Source organism: Epargyreus clarus, unplaced genomic scaffold (genome assembly GCF_041222505.1).
Source record: "Epargyreus clarus isolate Ecla_fem2 unplaced genomic scaffold, WU_Ecla_fem_2.2 ptg000004l, whole genome shotgun sequence".
Classification (NCBI taxonomy): Eukaryota; Metazoa; Arthropoda; class Insecta; order Lepidoptera; family Hesperiidae; genus Epargyreus; species Epargyreus clarus.
In genome coordinates, this window is record NW_027332212.1 from 10,412,696 (window position 1) to 10,435,284 (window position 22,589).

At 36.7% G+C, this 22,589-nt stretch overlaps 1 protein-coding gene across 2 annotated transcripts in view; it reads right to left on the bottom strand.

Moving 5' to 3' along the window:
* Positions 1-611: 611 nt before the first annotated feature.
* The window catches only part of LOC140757510 (lissencephaly-1 homolog), a 39,835-nt gene continuing 17,857 nt past the window's right edge, over positions 612-22,589 (bottom strand). For both annotated transcript variants that reach the window (XM_073093253.1, XM_073093254.1), the window contains exons 3-10: positions 13,402-13,555; positions 9,623-9,769; positions 8,628-8,784; positions 7,076-7,253; positions 6,181-6,316; positions 5,569-5,724; positions 4,690-4,885; positions 612-3,313 (exon numbers count right to left, since the gene is read on the bottom strand). In XM_073093253.1, coding sequence (XP_072949354.1) covers positions 3,240-3,313; positions 4,690-4,885; positions 5,569-5,724; positions 6,181-6,316; positions 7,076-7,253; positions 8,628-8,784; positions 9,623-9,769; positions 13,402-13,555 — 1,198 coding nt within the window. In that variant the 3' untranslated portion in view covers positions 612-3,239. The remainder of the gene's footprint in view (positions 3,314-4,689; positions 4,886-5,568; positions 5,725-6,180; positions 6,317-7,075; positions 7,254-8,627; positions 8,785-9,622; positions 9,770-13,401; positions 13,556-22,589) is intronic.

The window sequence follows — 22,589 nt, forward strand, 5'->3', positions numbered from 1 at the left end:
TGTTCACGTTTCACAATCCGAACAATCGCGAATATTTATAACTAAGGTCCGGATAATCGATTTTCTACTGTATCACTAGTATTAGTTATGTATTAGTACATTATGTGATTGCTTATCATATGTTTCTTTAATACGCCTGTATGTAGCCTGAATGGCTTGATAGATTTCGACGTATGTGTGGTGTTAGATTTGTCTTTATCACAAGTGCAGAATAATTACTAAATTTTCTAAATTTCAATGGTTTTGGTTGTGTCACATTTTTATTGCTTTTTTAGTTCATAATTTTTAGTTTCAATCATTTATAAGTTTCAAAATAATTATCATATTTTTTCATATTTCTTCACAAGTATAAGCGGGTTTATGTCACACGAGCTATAAAATAGTATACGATACTTGTGACAAAAGTAGCCTATTATCTGCACGGCGTTTAGCACCCTCGCTGCGCTCGGGCGCTAACTTCACGCCGTGCAAAAATAGGCTACTTTGGCCACGCGTATCGTAATGTACTATAATTGCACAGATGAATGACCACTTTGCTAATAAAAAAATAGCTTGAATCCTAATAGCTGTTGGGGGTTTCATATAAGGTGAGAGCTAAAATAAACAACAAATAAATTACATACTTGCTTTATTTACAGAAAATATTAGACCAAATTCTATTTAATTTTGGTAGTTAATTTTACCTTTATAAATTTAGACAAAATACAGTGGTTAATTAGATATAACAAAATCCTCTTGTGAAATTTGCTGTTAATAGAATTATAGTAAAAGATTGGATCAAGAGGATTTTGCTTAAGCTGATACATATTTCGTTGATAATGAGTAAGCAATTTATACTGACAAAGGTGCAGATACTATTATAACTTGATAATTGTAATACAAACTTCTTATTTATGTAAAACATACTATATAGTTTACAAGCTTCAAATCATAAACAACTGCCGTATTACTAAGTCCCCTCAAGGAGATTATATGTAGTGTATAGATAAATGTGAATACTTCGCCTATATTAAATGCTGTATATATTTTTTAAGTTTGTAAGAAATACTGGTTAGCAAGCTATAGTATAGTAAAAATTTTGTCACCATTTTTGTCTATACATTCATTCTACGCAAGTTCTGATCAACGGTACTTTTACACTAGCGGCATATGAGCGTTTCTTCGTACATACACGCGATAGCTTATAGAATAAAATATTCATTAATTGCCAGTATAAATTTACAGTTAATTAGAAACACATCTTGATTATAGAATAATAGGTAGTAAACTAGTAAATTATGTGCCGAACTATTTTACTTACATTATAGTAACCTGGCTACGATCAGGGCCGGCCCTACCAATGGTGGACGAAGCGAGAGATGTAATTGCACCAATGCATCAAAGACAATAAAGCTATATTTTCTATTTTTCCAAAAGGACACGAATTTCGAAGTTAAAATATAGTTATTGTGGTTTAGCGATTATTTATTGATATGGACTGAAACAAGCCTGTAATTTAAAAACATGACAACTTTTATTCAACATTAATAACATAAATTAAATAATAAGGCTAATTTTAAAGCTTATTATATAGTAAGGTCTCGGCCGGCCCCGGCTACAATAAAAAAATCTACACTGTCTATTACAATTTGGCAATAAGTACTGATTTTGGTAAACATTTTGATACTTAAAGGTATAATCTCCTTGATCACTGTGTTTACGAAACTACATCGATTAAGCAAAAGACCACGCATTACCATACTGTGTAACAAACAGTTTGTATCTCAGAGACGCTACTTCATTTACCTACTCAGATGTAACTACCAAAGTTGATTAGGCAAGAAGTGAAGTATAAGATAGATGAAGCTACACAGAATGATCTTGCAGTGAAAATTCGTCTTGTAATTTTATACATGTATTACGTGCTAGCACTGCAAAGCTTCTAACAATATGACAATACTCGACTACAGCTATCACTAATTTCTAAAAGATACCGGGCAACCAAATTCCTCGATTTCAATAATAAATAACTAGTTTATTAAACAGAACATAGGCTTCGTAAAATTATTTTCGCATCTAGCTACCACAAACAGAATCCATAATTATTTTAAAGTAACTATTATAATTATATCACACACTTCAGTTTACGTAGAACTCTAGTATGATATAAATCAACGCAACTTAAAATCAGATTAGAGTAATTGTAAAACGAACATTGCGTAAAATCACTTAACTAGCAATTTTAAGCGTTTTTTATTATTACTAATCAAAATTCTGTTTGAGACATTGTAACACTGCAAATATAAATAAATAGTAAAAAATTAATATATAACACTCTAACTTATAGTTAAAGTTTTGAATTGACAAAACTTAAAATAAGTCTCATATTAAACTGCTGTTCGTTATAATCAAAAGCGAGCAACTCCGACGTCTCCTCTATCAAACGTTATAGCAACATTAAGTTACAAAATCGTATTCGTGTCTCTGGATATCCATTAATGTTGTTGGCACTCTAGCAAACAAACATAATGAGGATCGTATCGAGCGAGACTAACATTAAAAGCTTCCTTATATACAACATGTTGATGAGTGTCTGATGTGATCCACATAAAAACAATGACTATATCCTGGATGATTGTCATGAATAACCATCAATATCAAATTTGATAAAAACTAAATTATCAATAAACAAATTAAGGTACAAGTTTTTCTAGAGTGGACATGTAAGAATTCATATTAACTATTCATACCAAATAAAGTTATATCTAAACGCTCTTATGAATAAACAATAACTATAAAATAAAACAGAATAATGAAATGTTAAATTATAACACAGCTTTTGCTCCTCACTTCATCGTTTCGATTGGGTACATGACTAATGCTATGCCACTTTTACTCGTGGATATTATTCCAAATTTGTTCTCATCACTGATATTATACCAAATCAGGTTAAAGAAATGTACAGCAAAGTCCATGTACCGTTACCTAAAATGGAATGTGAGTCTAAACGTAATTACTAGCAGATGTAGGAAAACCAAACGTATTGGGACATAGCATCGTCAGAGATACCGCAATGACCACAATGAGCAGACGGAAGAAACAATATCAATAAATTATATCAAATTATCAAAACTATTTTTTCCTTTTCCATATGATTTCTCTATTAAAATCGAAACTTACAATTCTCTCATCGCAGCTATTAAATGTGAAAAATATAAAGATATCATCGGTGAGTTTAAGTTACTAAAATGGCAATGCACTTAGCGACACTCCCAAACTTTGACGGTCTGATCGACGCTGCCCGATATCACATATGGCAAGGTCCTGTGAAAATCTGAAACAGAAAAGTAATCTTATTATATGTGCAATATAAATGCCGAATGTAAGAACATAAAACATATTAACCCATAGTTTTATCAACATCTCTCCATTTATAAAATTAGCTAAGGAAAAAAATGACAGGTATTATATTTTGTATTGTACACTTTTATTAATACAATCTTACTTTCGAATGATGCTTAGGATACTTACAATCTCGAACTAAAGAAGGAGAAAAGGCAATGTAATGAATGAGCTTTAACATATTACTGTAGTTATTCAATAAATCACAATTATTCTAAATACCGTATGTACTAAAGAAATAAAATGTACCTGTATAAAATATATTCTAAGTGAATAATTATTGTAAGTTTGGGTTTAAATAATTTGAATTCTTTTACAAATACACGTATATGATGATGCAAATAGATGCACAATGTATAACTTTCTTAGCGGCCACATAATATTCCACAATTGGGCCAAAAACAAACTTCGTTTTAACAACACATGCAAAACATACAAGTGGCATGGGCCGGCCACATCGTTCGGAGAATCGATAGCTGATGGGGAAGAAAGGTTCTCGAGTGGCGACCACGTTTAGGAGCACGTCGCTCCGACCAGGTGGACATACGACTTAAAGAAGACGGCGGGAACCCGTTGGATTCAAAGGGTACGGTATCGGTAGGAGAAGCGCCAATTAGGGGAAGCCTGTCTCCAGCGGTGGACCTTATAAGGATGGACGATGGATGGATACAGGACATCAACTTTTTTTTTATAATATAGGAAAAGCAGACGAGCATGCAGTTCAGCCTGATGGTAAATGGCTACTACCGCTCATAAACATCTGTAATCAACCCCAGATAGGATTAGATATTTCTGAGGTCGGTTACAGATGCGCCGCTACACCTGGGGACTAAGCTGGAACGCCTCGGAAAAGTATGTCTCCCTTACTATACCCTTCAAAACAAAACACAGTAGCGCTTAACAGGTGTGGCGGTGGTGCCGCCTGAGTCGAACCACAAAGGGTTCTACCACCTTTAAACCATTTTAACATTAAATAAAAACGATGAACGTGCACGTACCGAGACTGGTAGCGAAGTGCTGGCGCGCGTACAGCGTCTTCAGGCAGCGGGTGTGCGCGATGTCCCACACGCGCAGCGTCTAGGTGGTCCATGGGCGGCAGTAACCACTTACCATCAGGTGGACTACATGCTCGTCTGCTACTCATATATTATAAAAAAAAACCAAGAAACAAAACACTCAACATGCACCTACCGAGACTGGTAGTGAAGTGCTGGTGTCTTGTCGTCGGGGGCGGTGAGCAGATAGTGGCCGGCGGGTAAAATACTATTAAAAAAAAACAAAGAAACAAGACGATCAACGTGTACGTACCGAGACTGGTGGCGAAGTGCTGATGCGCGTACAGCGTCTTGAGGCAGCGGGTGTGCGCGATGTCCCACACGCGCAGCGTCTTGTCGTCGGAGGCGGTGAGCAGGTAGCGGCCGGCGGGGTGCCACGCGGCGCCGCGCACCCAGTTGTCGTGGCCGACCAGCGTCGCCACGCACAGGCCCGTGCTCACGTCCCAGATCTGGTTTTATATTTAACGACATTTTAGAGCTTGAATTGACTACCGAAGAGGACTTAGCACGAAAACCGTACCAGTGATTTTGGAGATAAATGCTAACATTGATTTGTACAAACATCCTCGCACCTCAAACGCATATAGGTACCGTCTCCGCAAATAAAAATAAAATTAGGATACATGGTATGCCGCCTAACTGCACTGCTACTTATTTTTGTATCGTCGACGATCATTGAAATTGCTGCCCGAGAGTCAGTTCAGGCTCTTAGTGCCCTTTGAATAAGTAGGTATAACACTGCCGCCCACCTCTATGCTTACGCAAACGTTGGAAGTAGAACTTGTTAAATTTTGCAAAGAAATCAGGTTTCATTTATTCGACCGTTCTATCACCATCTAAACTAATATCGAAAAAATAAGCAAGTTAAAGGGGTTCTTTAAGCGAAAATAAGAAGTGATTTTTTATTCAGACATTATGTTTCTCACAAAATCTAGAGAAATAAGCTGTTCAAAAAATACAAATAAAATTTAATTAAGACGATTAAGACGTGCGACCGTGGGACCTACTACTGATGCACTTATTACTAACGTTCTTGCATTTCAGTGGAACTGTGTGGATGTAGTGCCAACAGACTATGACAACTATCAACGTAACGTGATGTGCTTCAGATGGAAGTAGACCTGTATTTTACCTTAACGGACTTATCCCGCGAGCCGCTGGCGAGGAACGGGCCGGCGTGGTTGGCGCGGCGGTTGTCGGTGCCGGCCGCCTCGTTGATCGCGGCCGCGGCGCTCTCCGGCGCCCACGCCACGCACTCCACCACGTGCTCGTGTTCGCGGAGCTCCATCTAATGGAAAAATAATAATAAAATTAAATACATTTATTAATTAAAATTACTCTGAGACAATGACAACCTATTGAACATAATAGATGAAGGGATTAAAAGGGCTATACTACCTTTTCTCACATTATAAAAGCAAGTGTGTTATTGCCTAGGCCTTTTGCCCTTCACTTACAGAAGCACTTAGTTCTTGGGAGGTACCAATTTATTATCGCCTTCGATGGAATTGAAATCCTATTCAAAGTTTTGCTGGTGGTTGAGATCCTATCTATCTATCACATCTTGGTGGAATGTAAAAAGATGCTTATATGGGTTATGAGTTATTACACTTAATCTTCAGCTAGCTAACTACTAATTTGGAATTGACTAGAGATGACCATCGGCTACATTTAGCACTCACCGCCAAGTGAACTATTGCATTTGCTGCTTTAATTACGTTAAACAAAATAACATCAACATTACCTTGCACTCGTTGGTATCAGCGTTCCATATGCGCACCGTCTGGTCGTTGGAGCACGAGGCGAGCAACGCGCCGTCCGGCGACACTCGCACCATGCGCACCCACTCCCTGTGACCCTTGTATGTCTTCACGCAGTAACTGGAATACACAGGCTTTATACAGTTTACGCATGACTTGATCGTAGTACAGATGAGAATTCAGGTGAATACAGCACACCCTATCCCTATTTATTATGCTATACGGCCCAGTTGAGAAATGTACCCTACATTTTTCAACTGGGCCGCGGACCCAAATCGAAACTATAAGGAATCACGAAAAATGCTAAAAGGAGTACGAGACACAGATTTTAATAAAAACTAAAACTGCAACAAATATTTTTTAAATTCATTTTCCTAGCTGGGAATCGAGAAAGTTCCTTTTGAAAAAAGAACATCCTGTATTATTCCATATACATTATGTTGTATCTTCATTGCGTATTAATTACATAAGCCTTGTTGACCTCCATATTGCAAAACACACTTGTCTAATTATAAAACTAAATATAAATATTTAGATCAGTTATAACTCTCTTTTTCGAGTAGTTGTAAATATGGGAATTGAACTATACTAGTATTTCGGAACCCTTTGTGGTTCGACTTCGGCAACACCACCGCCACACTTGTTTCTCCTTCATAACAGCACTGTTAAACGCTGCTGATTCTGGTTTGAAGGATGTGGCAAGGGAGACATAATTTTCCGAGGCGTTCCTGCTTAGACCTCAGTGGTAGTGGGGCATCTGTGGGCGACCTCAGGTAGGAATATCTAATCCTATCTGGGGTTGATTACAGATGTCATCAGGTGGACTGCATACTCGTCTGCTACTCCTATATTATCATCAAGAGTTAAAATGATTCGTACCCAGTAGCGACCTCCCACGCTTTGATCGTCTTATCCCGGCTCGCCGAGTACACGATGTCGCCGCTCGGCGAGAACGCCACGGACGACACGTTGTGGTCGTGACCGTGCATAGTCTTAACGCACTCGAACGTCTGGTTGAAGTCCCACAGCTTTATCGACATGTCCGCGCTGCATGATACTGGAATACGAATTAATAATTTATGAATTAATATTATTCTAATCAATAATACACGGGGTGTCCTAGAGCACTGCATAGCGAGAGTTCGCGCTCCTGGGGACGGGAGTTAAATATGCAGCTACTGTAAGAATGAGTCAGTGAAAAAAGGTCATTTAGTGTTAATGCGAAGGGGGCGGGGGCTTCGGCCCTCCTAAGCTCCTCACCCTAATAATGCCCCCGTAAAGTCTAGATATGGGAGTGGCAGGTACTTAAGGCTAGTAATTCTTACTATCCTCTTCTGCAAATAGTATTATCTGCCAATAGTACCCGACTACTTTTCAACATGTTACCACAGATGTTTACACCATGATCAATGAAACTGCGGAGAAATATTGGCATTAAGTCAATTTTCGTGATCACCTATTAAAATTTACGAATTCCGTATATATCTCAAAATAATGTTATGCACTGTTTATTTAGATCACATTTTAATAATAGTTTAATTATTTAGTTAATTAGTAATAGTTCCCTTTAAAGAGTTTGATTGAGCGCAGTCCGAATGAAAGCCTTGGTAATCTCAGCTAATCATGGACACATGTAACTGACCCTAACTTGGCAAGTGCTTCCGCGATCGTAAAAAATATTGCGCGTGCCTGACAACATGCATATTGTTAAATAACATAGTGCCTATCTTATCTTTACGCTTACGTTGCTAGTATTAATTATGATACCGGAACGTACGTAATTTACATAAAAAATCCTTGAAATAAATAAAAAAAAAACAATTAAATATAAATTCTAATATACGGTAAACATTCATACAATTTTACATAAATTAAGACTATTTGCGAAGTGTTTTCTAGAGCAAATGCTACTTTTATTTAGCGTAGTAAAAATAGCGTACTATTTACTCTAAATGTATACTTACAGACATAGAATGAGTCACATAAAGACCGTTTCAGACAAGTTAATATCATTAGATAAAATGAGTACATGTACTTAATTATCTTCTATAACATGATCCCGCAGAATATTGTTAGTCCATTGAAATGTTACATTAGGGTTGCAATTGCGCCCTCTCACGAACGCAATTCTATTTTTTGGATGTCAACGGGGATTATTGTAAAGCTAAATCCTAGTTTGTGGTCCTAGAAAATGTATGACTATGTTTAATGGCAAAATATTATAATTTGTATAAGCTAATATGTTTTTGTCTGACACGACACGTTCATTGTCTGTGGGTTAACGCCCGTTATTAATTATCTATCTATCCAATATTCTCCCTATCGACTACCGACCGACCGATCCAATACCACATGTCAAAGGTGAGTAAATACTGGGTATATCTATATTATTATTAATGGGCAATATATCGGGGCTTATTAACTCTCTCACCTAGTAGTTTTCCATGATGGTCGAAGGCAATGTCCTGAACGGAGTCGGTGTGCCCCTTGAGGGTTCGTTCGTACTCGCCGCTCTCGAACTCCCACACCTTGATGGTGGCGTCCTCGCTCGAGGACACCATCAAACTGAACACTGGGTGAAATATTACCTGCAAATCATAATACACATAGGTTTAATAACAACCCAAGTTTGTAAGTTTAAGAGCAACTATGGTTTAGTCGCGTAGTTACCATCATAATATTTATTGCCAATAAGTAGTTCTTGCGTTTCGGTGAGAGGTTATGTATGGTAGTTGACTTACGTATGAGTCTAATTTCGTGCTTAGGAATGGCAATGCATCAGTAAATTACTTCAGATAGAATCCATATAGAACAGCTATACGGAGTCACACAAGTTCACACTTATCTTATTGCATTGCACCTGGTCGTAAGTGGTAACTGCTGTTTATGGACATCTATAAACAACTCCAGATAAGATTAGACCTTAGTGGGTTCGAGGTCGACCATAAATGCGTTGCTACCCCTGAGGACTAAGCTGCTCTTACCACGCGCCCTTCGAACCAAAGAGCAGCGCTTAACCATATCGTTACTAAATAGCATGGCTGTGGCGCCTCCTTTAAACACACATTTACACCACACGTATTGTCCACAAATAACTTTTGTTTTTATAATATAGGAGTAGCAGACGAGCATGCAGTCCGCCTGATTTTAAGTGGCTACTGCCACCCATGGACATCTGTAATCAACCCCGAATAGGATTACATATTCCTGCCTGAGGTCGGCCACAGATGCGCCGTTAGCCTGAGGACTAAGCTGGAACGCCTCGTAAAAGTATGTCTCCCTTACCACGCCCTTCAAAACGGAACACAGCAGCGCCTAACACTGCTGTTATTAGGTAGAAATAGGTGTGGCGGTGGTGCCGCCGGAGTCGAACCACAAAGGGTTCTACCACCTTCAAAATTACAATCAATTTATGGCAACATTAACCTTAGTAATAGTGGCTCTATGGCCGGTGAGGCAGAACTTCTCCGGCGGGCGCGGGATCCACTCGGCGGGCGTGCGCTTGGCTCGCGTCGGCGCTCCCTCTATGAACTCCTTCTGCGCCTCGGAAAGCTTGGATTCCAGTTCCATCACCTGGAATATTAAAGATAAAAGCGCTATGTAGTTATTTTAGTTATTATAATGACATGGGTTGGGTTGACGGGTTTTTTCGTGGGGAAACCCTTCATGGGTTCCTCTCAGCGGCGAGGGCAGTGGAGAGGACATGCCGGACTTCTACCGGCTAAAACCCCACTGTACGCCCTATGTCGGGACCACACGTAAGCTAGTAGAATTCATTCGCAGAGGGGTTTAGGCCTTAGTCCACCGCGCTGGCCAAATGTGAATTGATAGATTTCACGCGCCTTTGAGAACTTTTTTTAAAGATCTCAGGTAGCTTAGTGTTTTTTGTTAACCGTAAAAGCAAGTGACAATTTCAAATATGCACAGAAATTTAAAAACTCAGAGGTGCTAGTCTGTGATTTGAACCAGGGTCATCTCGATTGCGAAGCCGAGTTTCATCAAATAAGCTGTCACGAAAGGAATCAACTACTCATTTTAAGGAATCAACTACTCATTAGCTGCTAAATCATATTAACATACACATCAAACCAAGGCTCATAGTCAGTTTTATTTAAGCATATCTCTTGCATTTTATTTTCCTTATATTTCATATCTCGAACATAAGTAGACGTTTTCATTACGTAGACATAGAAGAGTCGGAAGTTCCCCAGCTCTGCGCCAAGCTGACGCGACCGTTCTAAATTACGTCGTACATTAAGCATTAAAACGTGGAGTGACCCGTATAATAGTTGCAGCGAAATGGCCCAACGTGACCTAGAAACGTCGCAGTTGCGATCGATCGGGCCCAATGCCTAGGCCGGCATGTCTAGAATTCTAGACGATAACTTCACTTGGGTCAAGCCACGTGCTGGTGACACAAATTTCACCAAGACCCATTAACCGTTTAAGGTTTTATTGAAAAATTACGTCACATTCAGAAAAAAAGGAAAGATTGAACATTTCGTATGATAAAATAATAAAGTATTGAATCAGTATAGTTCAGAATATAACTTCTTCTCGTCCTGTGAATACCGTAGTAGGCATCTAAGGAATTAAATATAGTGCAGATCATATGAATCTTCTACGACATTATTAATTATTATCTGCGCCCATTAATATGCAGATCTAGCCTTCGGGACCACATAAGAACCGCCATATGATGGAAGGCTAACACAGCTAACCACAGCTAACAATGATAAATAAAAGTTGATGAATACAATGTATGGATAACCCCATATTTGAAATGGATAAAGTGAATTAAAGTAATGGAAAAAAATAGAATGTCACGTTCAAAATACACCTCTAGTGATTCAGATTAAATCGTACACCTGGTATACAACTAAGATAATTTTATAACGTGTCGAGCGTTTGTGTAGTAACTGCAATTGTGTAATTCGTTCGTAACTTTTAAATGTCGTGATAATTATCAGTATCTGTGATTTGATTTTAAAGGCGACAATGACAGCGTTAGACACGCTTTTTAATACTTATTTAATACTAATAATACCGCTTTAGTTCACATTCACGTTTCGTTGAAATGTTCATCAAGATGAGCTGTTATTTTGTTATCCAATTCTATTTCTTTCAAATCTTTCGATTGCCAATATCATCGATAGAGAAAGTCACTGCCGAATATAAATTTTATCTTGAAACGTTTTGATGAGCTTTTGATATCGTTTATCGAGAGATAAGCGTGATATTACATAACAAGACCTTGACCTAAATGTTCAAGCTTCATATGAGTCATGCCCACTCATAATAACACATTTAACTCTAGTAGTACTTAATTAAGTACTACTAGAGTTAAATGTGTTATTGCACTGCACCACATTCTATTCACTAACTGTACAGCTGGAATATATTTTAGTTAAAAATCTCTAAGTAAGAAGAGTGTCATCAACTCATCATAACCTTCATCAGCCAATTATTAATCCATTGCTGGGCACGAGTCTCGGAATGATAAACATTAGACCTTAAGAAGACCGAGTAAATAAATATGACAAAAGGACTTTTTGGTACTAGATGCATTCAGCCCATCCTATCAATATACTTACTTGTACTTTCAATAATTTAAATTTTAAACATTAGAAATAGGTATAGCAGTGTAACTTCTCGAGTGGCAATATAGTCGTTCTACCGACATTCAAAACTATATCCGGACTATTTTACGGATGGCATGTTATGCAGTCCGAATCGATGGTGATATCTTATATAAAATAACGACAAATTTCAAGTCATGAGGCCTTCAGGCGGTTTAAAAACTTCCGTCCGGTGGGCCATGGCCGAAGCGGACATTATATAAACCCGTATCTTAATCCCCAATCAAGCAAGCATTTGAATTGTCTGATGCAGTATGATCTAGTCCAGTGTTTGCCAAACTATTTAATGGCACGACCCCATAAACGTTAAATCATTTGCGATCTGCTACAATCAGCTGTATATTAATAAGTTATATAGAATAAATCAATCAGTACATCATTTTTATTTATTTGCCTTTTTTTGGCATCAGTTAAATACACAATTAAGTTGCTTACAGATTTCATTTAACATTTTCTCAGAAATATATTTTTTGTCTTAACTGAGGTTTTGCGACCCCGCGCGATCCCCTCATAGTTTTTGCGACTCCCTCAGTTTGAAAAACACTGATCTAGTCGAAATTACGCCAACATTATCCGTCATTGACACTGTTGCCACATCAGCTAAGTAAACGCTTGTATAAACAAACCTAAAGGCAGGCGAATTGAACAAAAAATATTCCAAGTAGTATGAGCAAGACGGCTCTGTAGCCTCTCTCAAAACCTTGTATCACCATGTTTGACGCAAGACAATATTTTTCTTTCCTTTAAACATATTTGGCCATTCGGTTAGAAGAAGAATTGTTATTACGTTACGTATAACCTACAGGGTTACATCAGAGGATGTATAATAATTTGGCAAGTGGATATCGACAAGGACGTAACATTCTTTTACCGGCGCACAAGTAGTTGGTCAATAGAGATCAATAGCTTTTAATAAATTGCGCATGACAGCATTTAAGATAGATACATGATACGAATTGGATTTTTTGTTTAGTATTATCATTCAATAAGTATACGAGAAGACCATTGCGATAACCGATCAGGTAACGAACTTAGAATGTTGATTCAAATATGCAGGGGTCATGACAAGACATGACCAGCGATACTGATAGCGGTATGGATTTCAGCATCTCACTCCGAGGGTCCCAGGTTGGTATCTTGTATGTTTCTAAGTTTTCATTTGATGTTGCTAATTTGAAAGAAACCTTGTGAGATCTTTGTAAAAGTCCGCACTTAGGACATTGAAGTCTAAACCTTTGTCATTAAGTCACATCTGTATACTTCTATTTCGCAAACATGATGTAAGAAGTGACCAATGACACATATTACGAGTACAAATATGTTCTCGGTACAGAAATTGTCATAAATTTTAAGTACAGATCGAGAATTCGTCCTCTTTATTATTTGTTTTTTTTTTTTTGATATAGTTATATCAGGCAAACTAAGTCAAGATTATCCGAAAGAGTAGAGATAGAGTCAGTTTCATGTAAGAAGTTACTGCAGCTTTACGTAATGCAAGGTATGTGAATTTTAGACGACATATAATTGTTCTGTATAAATTTCCTATACTACGAAATGTATCATTACCTTCTTCTGCAACCTAATGACCGAGGTCCACTTCTTCTCGAGGAGCCCGCCGAACTTGCGATCCATCTCGCCGGTCATGTCCGCCTCCTTCTTGAACGCTTCCAGCGCGTCCATGTAGCCATTGCTGCCCAAGTAGTCGGCGATCGCTTTGTTCCTGTGAAACGAATTTTCTTTTATTATTCAGGTTGAAATTAACAATAACAGCATAACATTTATCAAACAATAGAGACGATGATTAATTACTTTATCGTCAAGCTATTACTGTACCACTGCTGGGCACGGATATTTTATAAGAACAAAAAGGATTAAGGATACCTAATCTTACTGATGGAGTAGTTACTCCATCACTCACGCTGGTCAAGTAAAGATTGGTAGAGTTTATAAAACTTCGAGAACTTTAATTATCTGGGACTATTTCTCGTCAACCTCATTAGGTATGTTTTCCGGTACGAAAGCATTCTAAACCAACGATGTTCAATTGAATTTGTAACTATGATTTATGCCAGTTTAGGGACTAAGTATGTAAGTAAGGCCTTTTTTGTATATAGTTAAAAACAAAAAATGAGAATGTAATCAGTACATAGCAACTTGACATAATAAATATGTGGCGACTATATAATACAGTACTTTTAATCAATATTGCAGTGTTACAACAGGGAAAGGCCATTCAGCGTTTGTCATGGTACCACAATAAGACTACGAGTAGTTTAAAAAAAAGCTATAGCTGACTCCGTTACACAACCAAAACGGGTCACTAGCACACGTATTATTTTAATCCAAGAAATAAGTATAATTAAAGTTAATATTTTTCAAAACGATACACGAACTGCTTCTTAAAATATACTCGTACCTATTATGCTGTTTGTAAATGCTTAAACTGATTAAAGGAAACAGATCGTGAAACAGATTATTTATGCTACGTTTTATTTACTGGCCTTGGGGCTGTTATAAATTAAATAATAAATATAAATAAACGATTTCTTAAAACGTGACTAACATAAGCACAAAAACACAATATGCCCATAAAAATCCTCGTTTTATTAAGATATCTGCAACGCTATGAATTAAGAATCCTCTATTGAAGAAAAGGAGAAAGGTCAGAGTTAAAAATATGACCCGTTTGTTCTCAAACTGCTATAAGAGACTTAATATGAGTAGAATCATTAAATTAGTTGGTATTCAAAATATATGGGTTGGCACAACGTCATGACTACGAATCAGTCCCTTAGAAACCATGAAACGAGTAGACAATTTTGTAGGTCAGTGACACCGGTAGCTAACGTAGAACATGTTCCAAATAGATAAGACGTCCTTGTGGCGCGTAATAATAGCGCGTATCCGTAAACTATTCTAGCTTTGGCTTCTATTTCAATTGTAATGATCTTTCAGGAATGCGCCCACGCGTCTCCTTGAGAAATTATAGCTCGTTACAACATTATCCGGCGATAATGTCATCATAACTGCAATGATCGTGAAATCTATTTGCCGTCCTATAACATAGTGCAATTATTTTTCATGTATTTTTTTAAATATTTTAAGTTTTTCTCAATTCTTCCACTGACATATACCCGTTGTTAATAATCAATCTATCAAATGTTTTGCCTTCCAAAGATTGAAATTTGACAATTCGGTTTATGTTAGTCACAACATCGCGGTGCAATCGGGCGACACATCAGCTGATTTGAAGACTCACTTGCCGCCCTTAGTGATAATGAAAACCCTACGTCGATTCATGATTAGGCCAATGCTTTAAATATATTTTTATGGGTATCCAACAAACCATTGTATATATTTTCCATATTGTAACTTTCCTACGGTAAATTTTTAAATATTCAAAATACAAAGAAAGAAACAAAAGTAAAACTTACAAAACAAAAATAGAACTTGAACCAAACGAGCGGAAACGGAACAAAAGCTCATTAACGATGAACAAGTGATTAACCTGTTGCATTTCGGATTACTACGTAGAATCTAATTTATTATTACGTAACGCCAACCTTGTACTAAACCAAAACATTGAAAGGTGATAGAACCAATACAGTTTGACCGGGGATGTACCATCGCCACACCTGTCTAACGTAAATCAGTTGCTGCGTTTTGGAGGAAGGATGTAGATGTAAGCTGACATATTGTGTGAGGCGACTATCTTAGTCCTTAGGATTGGCAACGCACCTATGATCGGCTTCAGGTAGGTGTTAGAACCCATTGTGGTTCGATTCCGGCAGCACCACCGCCAAACTTATTTCTGCCTTATAACATCAGTGTTAAGCGCTGCTGTGTTCTGGTTTCAAGGTTGTGGTAAGGGAAACATACTTCACATTACATTACATTCTGAGGCGTTCCAGCTTAGTTCTCACAGGTCGCGGTACATCAGAGGCCAACCTCTGGTAGGAATATCTAATCCTATCTGTGGTTGATTATAGATGTCCATGGGCGGCAGTAGCCACTTACCATCAGGAAGCTTACACGCTTGTTTACCTTTACAAGGTCTAAACAACATCTATATAAGTACGAACGACAGTAGGTACAAAACATTACAAATGATTAACATGCACAGATTACTTCCCACGCATTACTTTCTAAGAGAAATGTTATGACAGGCTTATTTATTATAATAGCAATAGTGTGCAAAGTGTTATTGTGTTGTTTATTTATGGTGCCGCAGGGGATTACTAACTGAAATTACAATGTAATTACTAGATGTGTAATCATTTGATAACTTTTAAATATAGAACAGTTTGATTGAACAAGTAAATTGAAAATTAATTTCACAAAAAAACATACTTTACACTTTAATATTAATAATATATTTCATCATGAAGACAAGTGAACTGAATACATGTATGCAGTGCACACTTACATAGCTGGAGCATAGCATATGCATGTGCGCATGCATGCAATCATGGATTCAATACAAGTAAGTCGAAAATATGTGCTTTTTGAGTGCAAAAAATATATCCGATACAATATAATTTTTATAAGTATCTCCACGTATAATAATCCCTTGTATTTTTATCAACCTCAATCACATGATATGTCAGATCTAAAATGGTCTCAAAGGGATAAGGGTCACGTTAGGTTATTTATACTCTAGTTATTTTCATATCCGTCATATTGAATTATGGGTTTAATATGCTGAGTATAAAGTCACGTTGATATTAATATCTCATATGAGATGTACTATTATATTGTGAGTTAATTATGTTGGTAAAGTAAATTAGTTTTACGCCACTTGGTAATATTCAATCTCGGGTGTGAGACGTTCTTAACAAGAAATAATATTTCAGTTAAGATATTGTAATAAATACGATGTTAGTACCGTAATTAGTTTCGTAATTCACTGTATAGGAATTCCTAGTGATATACCCATAAGATTACCCATTAAAAATGTGTCGCGAATGTTCCCTATATTTCATTTATTTATACATATAAAATAATATAATATTAGAAAATATTAGTGCAATTAATTAATGTTTATCATTTGTATTTTAACTGAATATATCTTTTATAATTATTATTTTGCATAGAAGATCTAATCAACATTATTTTTATCTCAATTTCTTTCTTTCATCTCAAAAAGCCCACTGCGCTACATAGAAATTGCTTTTTCATATCTGCATTACACAATAAACTTGGAAGTGAACTACATAAAGTAACGTACAAAGGAATCTCGAACATATTATGTACGTGTGTTTTGTAGGCGTCTGTGTTCTTGGAAACCTTGTACCAAAAAACACCGGCCAAATGCAAGTTGGACTCGCGCACAGAAAGTTCCGTACCAACAATAATAATAAGTTAATAACAACAGTACAGCACACACCTCAATCAAAAAGTTTGCAATAATAAATTAGTTTTTTTGTTCATAAACTACTCGTTTACGGTTTTTACTTTAAATGTGCTACAAAACATTGATTGTAGCCAAATTTCAGGAATCAGATAAACATGAGGCACCCTAAAGGTTTATTCTTCTGTGAAATCAAAATAAGTCTTATCTTTTGATCGTGTTGATTTACAAGTCGGATTTTTTAGGATATCATAGAGGACAGAGGTAGACCCAGTATTTCAACTTGGTACATGTAAGCTGCGTTCCTGGGGATAAAACACGAGAGATAGATGGATAACAAAATGGGCCTATAAAGTTTCCTTTTTACTTTTGAGGCACGGAACCCTAATACATGGATCGATAAGACTGTAATTTTAAGAAATTCACGGAAATTTGTGTTACAAACGTAATCCGTTCATACTTGTGGAACTGTATTGCCATATTTGTACGTACTCGTACATAATCTGTTACGCCCTATGGTTTTATGTAATACAGAAAACTTCCATATTCGAAAGTGTATGCGTGTGGTGCCGTTACCTGTTATAGGTGTAGACTTAAAACAGATGTTGTTTTAAACGTTGCTTTTAACATGACTTTATTATACTAAACGTGCCCCGGGAGACTCCGCCCACGCCATGCGTGGGTAGGTTTTCAAACTGAAGCACGTTCTCTAGGTATTTTCGCCTTAATGTGTGTTAAACTTTAATTTACCCTATATAAGTTCGCAATTTTGAACGAGAATTCAGAAAAACTCAGCTAAAAACTTTGCTTTGTGTAACTGAGAAAAATCTAGTATTTTGAGTATAATATGGCTTATTAAATGGGGGCTCATTTGAAAGTTATCGAGAGTAAAAGATTAAGCTTACGATACTTACTTTGAAGATTAAGCATCAGAAAACCATTAATGTAAATCAAGCACGAATTGTCCTTGATAAGTAAAAGGAAATGACATTTAATAATGACTATTTCTATGTTTAGGAGCGTACATACGTCAAGCAATTCACGTTATTGTCATTGTGTAGTAGAAGTTAATCTTTGTTAGGGCTTATGAACGTCTTATCAAGGTTTCGACAGAGTCGAAACTTTCGACAATGACGTTGGATCTTATCAAAGACTGCATCAAGACTTTTTTATAAGATTGAAGTAATCTGATGGTAAGTGGTCACCGCCTCCCATTGACATTTGTACCTTACGCCACATATAATAGAGGTTCTACTTAAAGCCGATGACAGATATACTGCTACTCCTGAGGATGGTCACCTCATAATCTCATGTTAGTTGGCGTTCATTCACAATTCACATCCTCTCACCGAAACGCCAAATCTGATTCTCCGTAGAAACAGGTGTGGCAGTGGTACCTCCCCAGCACATACCATACTGGGTGTACCACACTTATCAATATGGTTCACATATACACCATAATGGAATGAATGTGGAGAGTACAGCTATCAAAACACCCTAAGCATAAAATGTCGTGTTTGCATGTTCATCAAAGAACAATTTGTATTTTGTTGTACCTATCTATGTTTCGCGGCAGGAATTTTTACAATTCTTCGCAGTTGGTGTGTCATACGTACACTATTATCTTACGCTGTGTAACATTACAAAGGGGTAAAGGGCAAAGGAAAGGATATCACGTATGTACTACATGTGGTATGTGAACAATAATAAAATAACTTTATAGCTGTCAACTATTTAACTTGACGACCCGTGTGGCGGAGCGGCCACCATACCGGTCTGACGCGCAAAGGGTCCCGGGTTCGATCCCCGGCCAGACAGAAATCTAAATGATGAATTTAGATTTCTGTTTCTGGGTCTGGGTGTTTGTGTATTTGTCTATGTGTGTGTCCATGGCACCCACGACACAGGGAATCCTAGTGCGGGGCTGTGAGTGTAGAAAGCGTTTAAAGCGTTTAAAAAAAAAGTAATTTGCATCATACTGAATTTACACTCTTATAAATATATGTAATAAATAAATATTTTTAACAACATATTAAATGAGTTGTAGAACAAGAAATCTTTAGGATATAACAGTCGTACTCGCAATATAAAGTCTCATCGAAATATTTGATGAATAGGTTCTATAGATCTACAACAAGTGGCTACACTTGCTAGACACGGAACAAGTTTCACTATCATAGCTCATAGCGACAGACAGATACATAGACATCGACAGACACAGCGAGCAGCTTGTAGTTTCTACTGTAAAGTTCATTTCGCGATTGTTTGTCGTGTCATGTTACGATATCTACACGGTGAAACTAAATCGATTCTAAAGACAATCAATCTCGCCGTTGTCCCCATTGTTCGCGTGGGAGCAATCAAGTTAGGCCTTTTATTTGTGCAAGAGAAAAGATTGCTCGTCGTGGGTGGCGTCAATTACTTAAATCCAAATGTCAAACAAGCAACAAAAAGATTATTTATTTAGCAATGCAATAGCATCGCAATTGTTCGTGATGTCAATTGATCACGATTGTTTATTTGAGATATAATTCAACTTCCGATTAATTCAACGATTGATCGACATAAGTGTCAACTTATGTAATAGGCGAATGCCTTGAAAAACTAATGTTAAAAATTATGAGTAAATGTTTACTTTAGTACTTGGGAGTTTTAACACATCTGTTCAGTAAGAGGGTTCTATCCCTTTTCTATATGAAGTTGGTTACAGCTGTTCATGAACAGCATGACCATTTAGGCATCAGATGGACTGTAACTCGTTTGCAACCTCAATAAACAAAACATTGGCTGGATTGCTTATCAATAAAGGGCGTCAATGAACCGCTATTACTGATCTTGGTTCAAATCCTTGGTCAGTGGAAGAGTTCAGGCGAGTACGAAGCCCGGCGAGCAGCGAAAGTGGTTACCTGCGTAGAGGCGCAGGTCGAACGGGGACCGCTTGAGAAAATAACTTTCACGCTACGTTTCCGTCGTGATAACTCTGATTGAAGGGTAATTACAACAACAACGCATGCATATAAATATCCGTAAAATGTTTTAAACCTGATGTACCAACTACATAATAATATAATTGTATGATACGAAATAATTCTTAAATTATACTTGTTCCTAGACTTATTTTTTTAACATAATATAGGAGTAGCAGCAATTATGAAGTCTATCTGATAAGATAGTAAGTGGCTACTGGCGCCCATAGACATATGTAATCAACCCCAGATAAGATTAGCTTCCTACTTGAGGTTAGGTGCAGATGCATCGCTACTCCTGAGGACGAAGCTGGAATGCCTCAGAAAAGTATGTCTCTCTTACCAGTAAACTACACAATACATATTATTTTAGTAGTCTCTGTAGTAGTGCCTTAGTTGAAAACCTATGTCTCTCCTATAATACCTATAATAGTTATAATACCTATATCTCTTCGGGGTTCGACTGCGAGACAGCAATGTATTAGTAATCACTCAGTATAACTAATCTATTGGGTCAATTACGGAAGTCCATGGACAGCAATGGCAAATACATACAAATTTTGTTACTTCTACTAAATAAAATAAAAAAACTTGTTCTCCAAAACCATAAAGGCGCTTACATTGTCATCCATAATCGGAATTAGCAAGTCAAATTTGTTACGACCGTTGACATAATGTGTTTCGGTGTTAGATTGCCATAACTGAATGCAAATCGGAAGTAACGTTATGATGACATAAAGACGAGTAACAAATGACAATCGAAGTGAAGAATAAAAACGCCAACGCGATTATTACAAAACGCATCGATTTGTGTATAAATTTTGATATTTTTATCGGAAATGTTCCGATTATGTAATAAACAAGGAAGTATACTTAAACGACAGCTAAACATATGTATCCGATTTGTTAATGGAGATTATTGTACATGCATACAAACTCATTTACATAATTAAAACACAAATTTAAATACAGTAATATTAATAACTTCTAAAAATATGACCATTTAGAGATAATTCAATTCTTTAACAAAATATTCTTTGAAAGACAAATATGTATGAGATATGCAAGCTTTTATAAACCTCCATACGGACACAGTAAGATAAATTTAAAGTGACATTAAAGTAGACATCTAAACCAATAAGAGAAATGTCCCATTTAACCATAGATAGGTATAAAATTATAGATATCTCACCGCCTTGTAATTGAAGGAAGGCATTAAATGACATAACAGCTGACAATTCTGTCAGCCGTTTAATGGATGTCATGGTGTAATTAACGTGGAATAATGCCAGAAAAAGTGCGAATAAATATCGTTTCATTCGTAAACGATCTAAAAACTACATTTTTTAAATATTATTCAAACACGAAAATGATTGACAGTGACAATTGTCAAAAGGTTACATTTTCTTGTTAGGAGCGAGTAATCTTTACTAATCTATGCATTTAACTAGAAAACGTTAGTCACGTAACGGGACCGTAGCTCGTAGGAACTAACGAGCACAAACAATAAACTAGACATTTCAAAACGAACTAAAACAACAAGAATTAACATCTGTATGCTCATCACGCAACTCCTTCACGTAGCACGTGATCCGAAAAATATAAATAACCTTTTACAAGTAGGGGTGTCAGTTGGCATTCAACTGGATTGTTCAGACATTTCATATGACGCCAAGATTTTCGTAAAAAGAGGTGTCCCAACTGATACCAAAACTATGGCCATTAAATTGAATAAAAGCCAAGTTAATAATAATTAGGCTGAAGTGTGCTGTAACCATTTGTAAATATTTGGATTTTTATGCTTTTTCAATCAACACTGGGGGATTCAGTGAAAATGAATGCCCAGTACGAGTGCATATAGTAACGTAAGAAGTAGGTGTATATTACTTAGGTATATTCTGAATCATTCCTTAATTTGATAAAAAGGAATTGTAATTATTATAATTTTTATAATAAATCCAGATTTTCTTCTTAATTTTGCCTAAATATTCAAGTCTTCCTATATGGCAGCCCTGTTTACAACAAACAGTTGTTTCAAAAAACCTTAGTTATGCACATGTGGAGTGTGTTGGCCAATGAGAATTGAGTTTTGCAATGACCATAGTTAACCTTATTTTTGCCTTTAAAATATAATTACGCGTTTCTTTTACCGTTCATGGAGTAACCGCACTTATTTTACGTGACATACGCCATCCATACGGAAAGAAAGTCAATATAATAATATATTAGTGCCATTATTAATATTGGCCGAACCGATTATGTAAAGTGGTAAAAATGTGCATCTATTTAAATTACTACATCGCACGTAACAAGTTATAAAACACGTTAGCAAAGAATGTAAAAACAAGTAATTAATTTAAAAAATCAAAAACCCGACTGCACCAAAAAGGCTGAAGTAGAATTTCCAAAAGCAGTGAAATAGGCATTTCATTATTTTT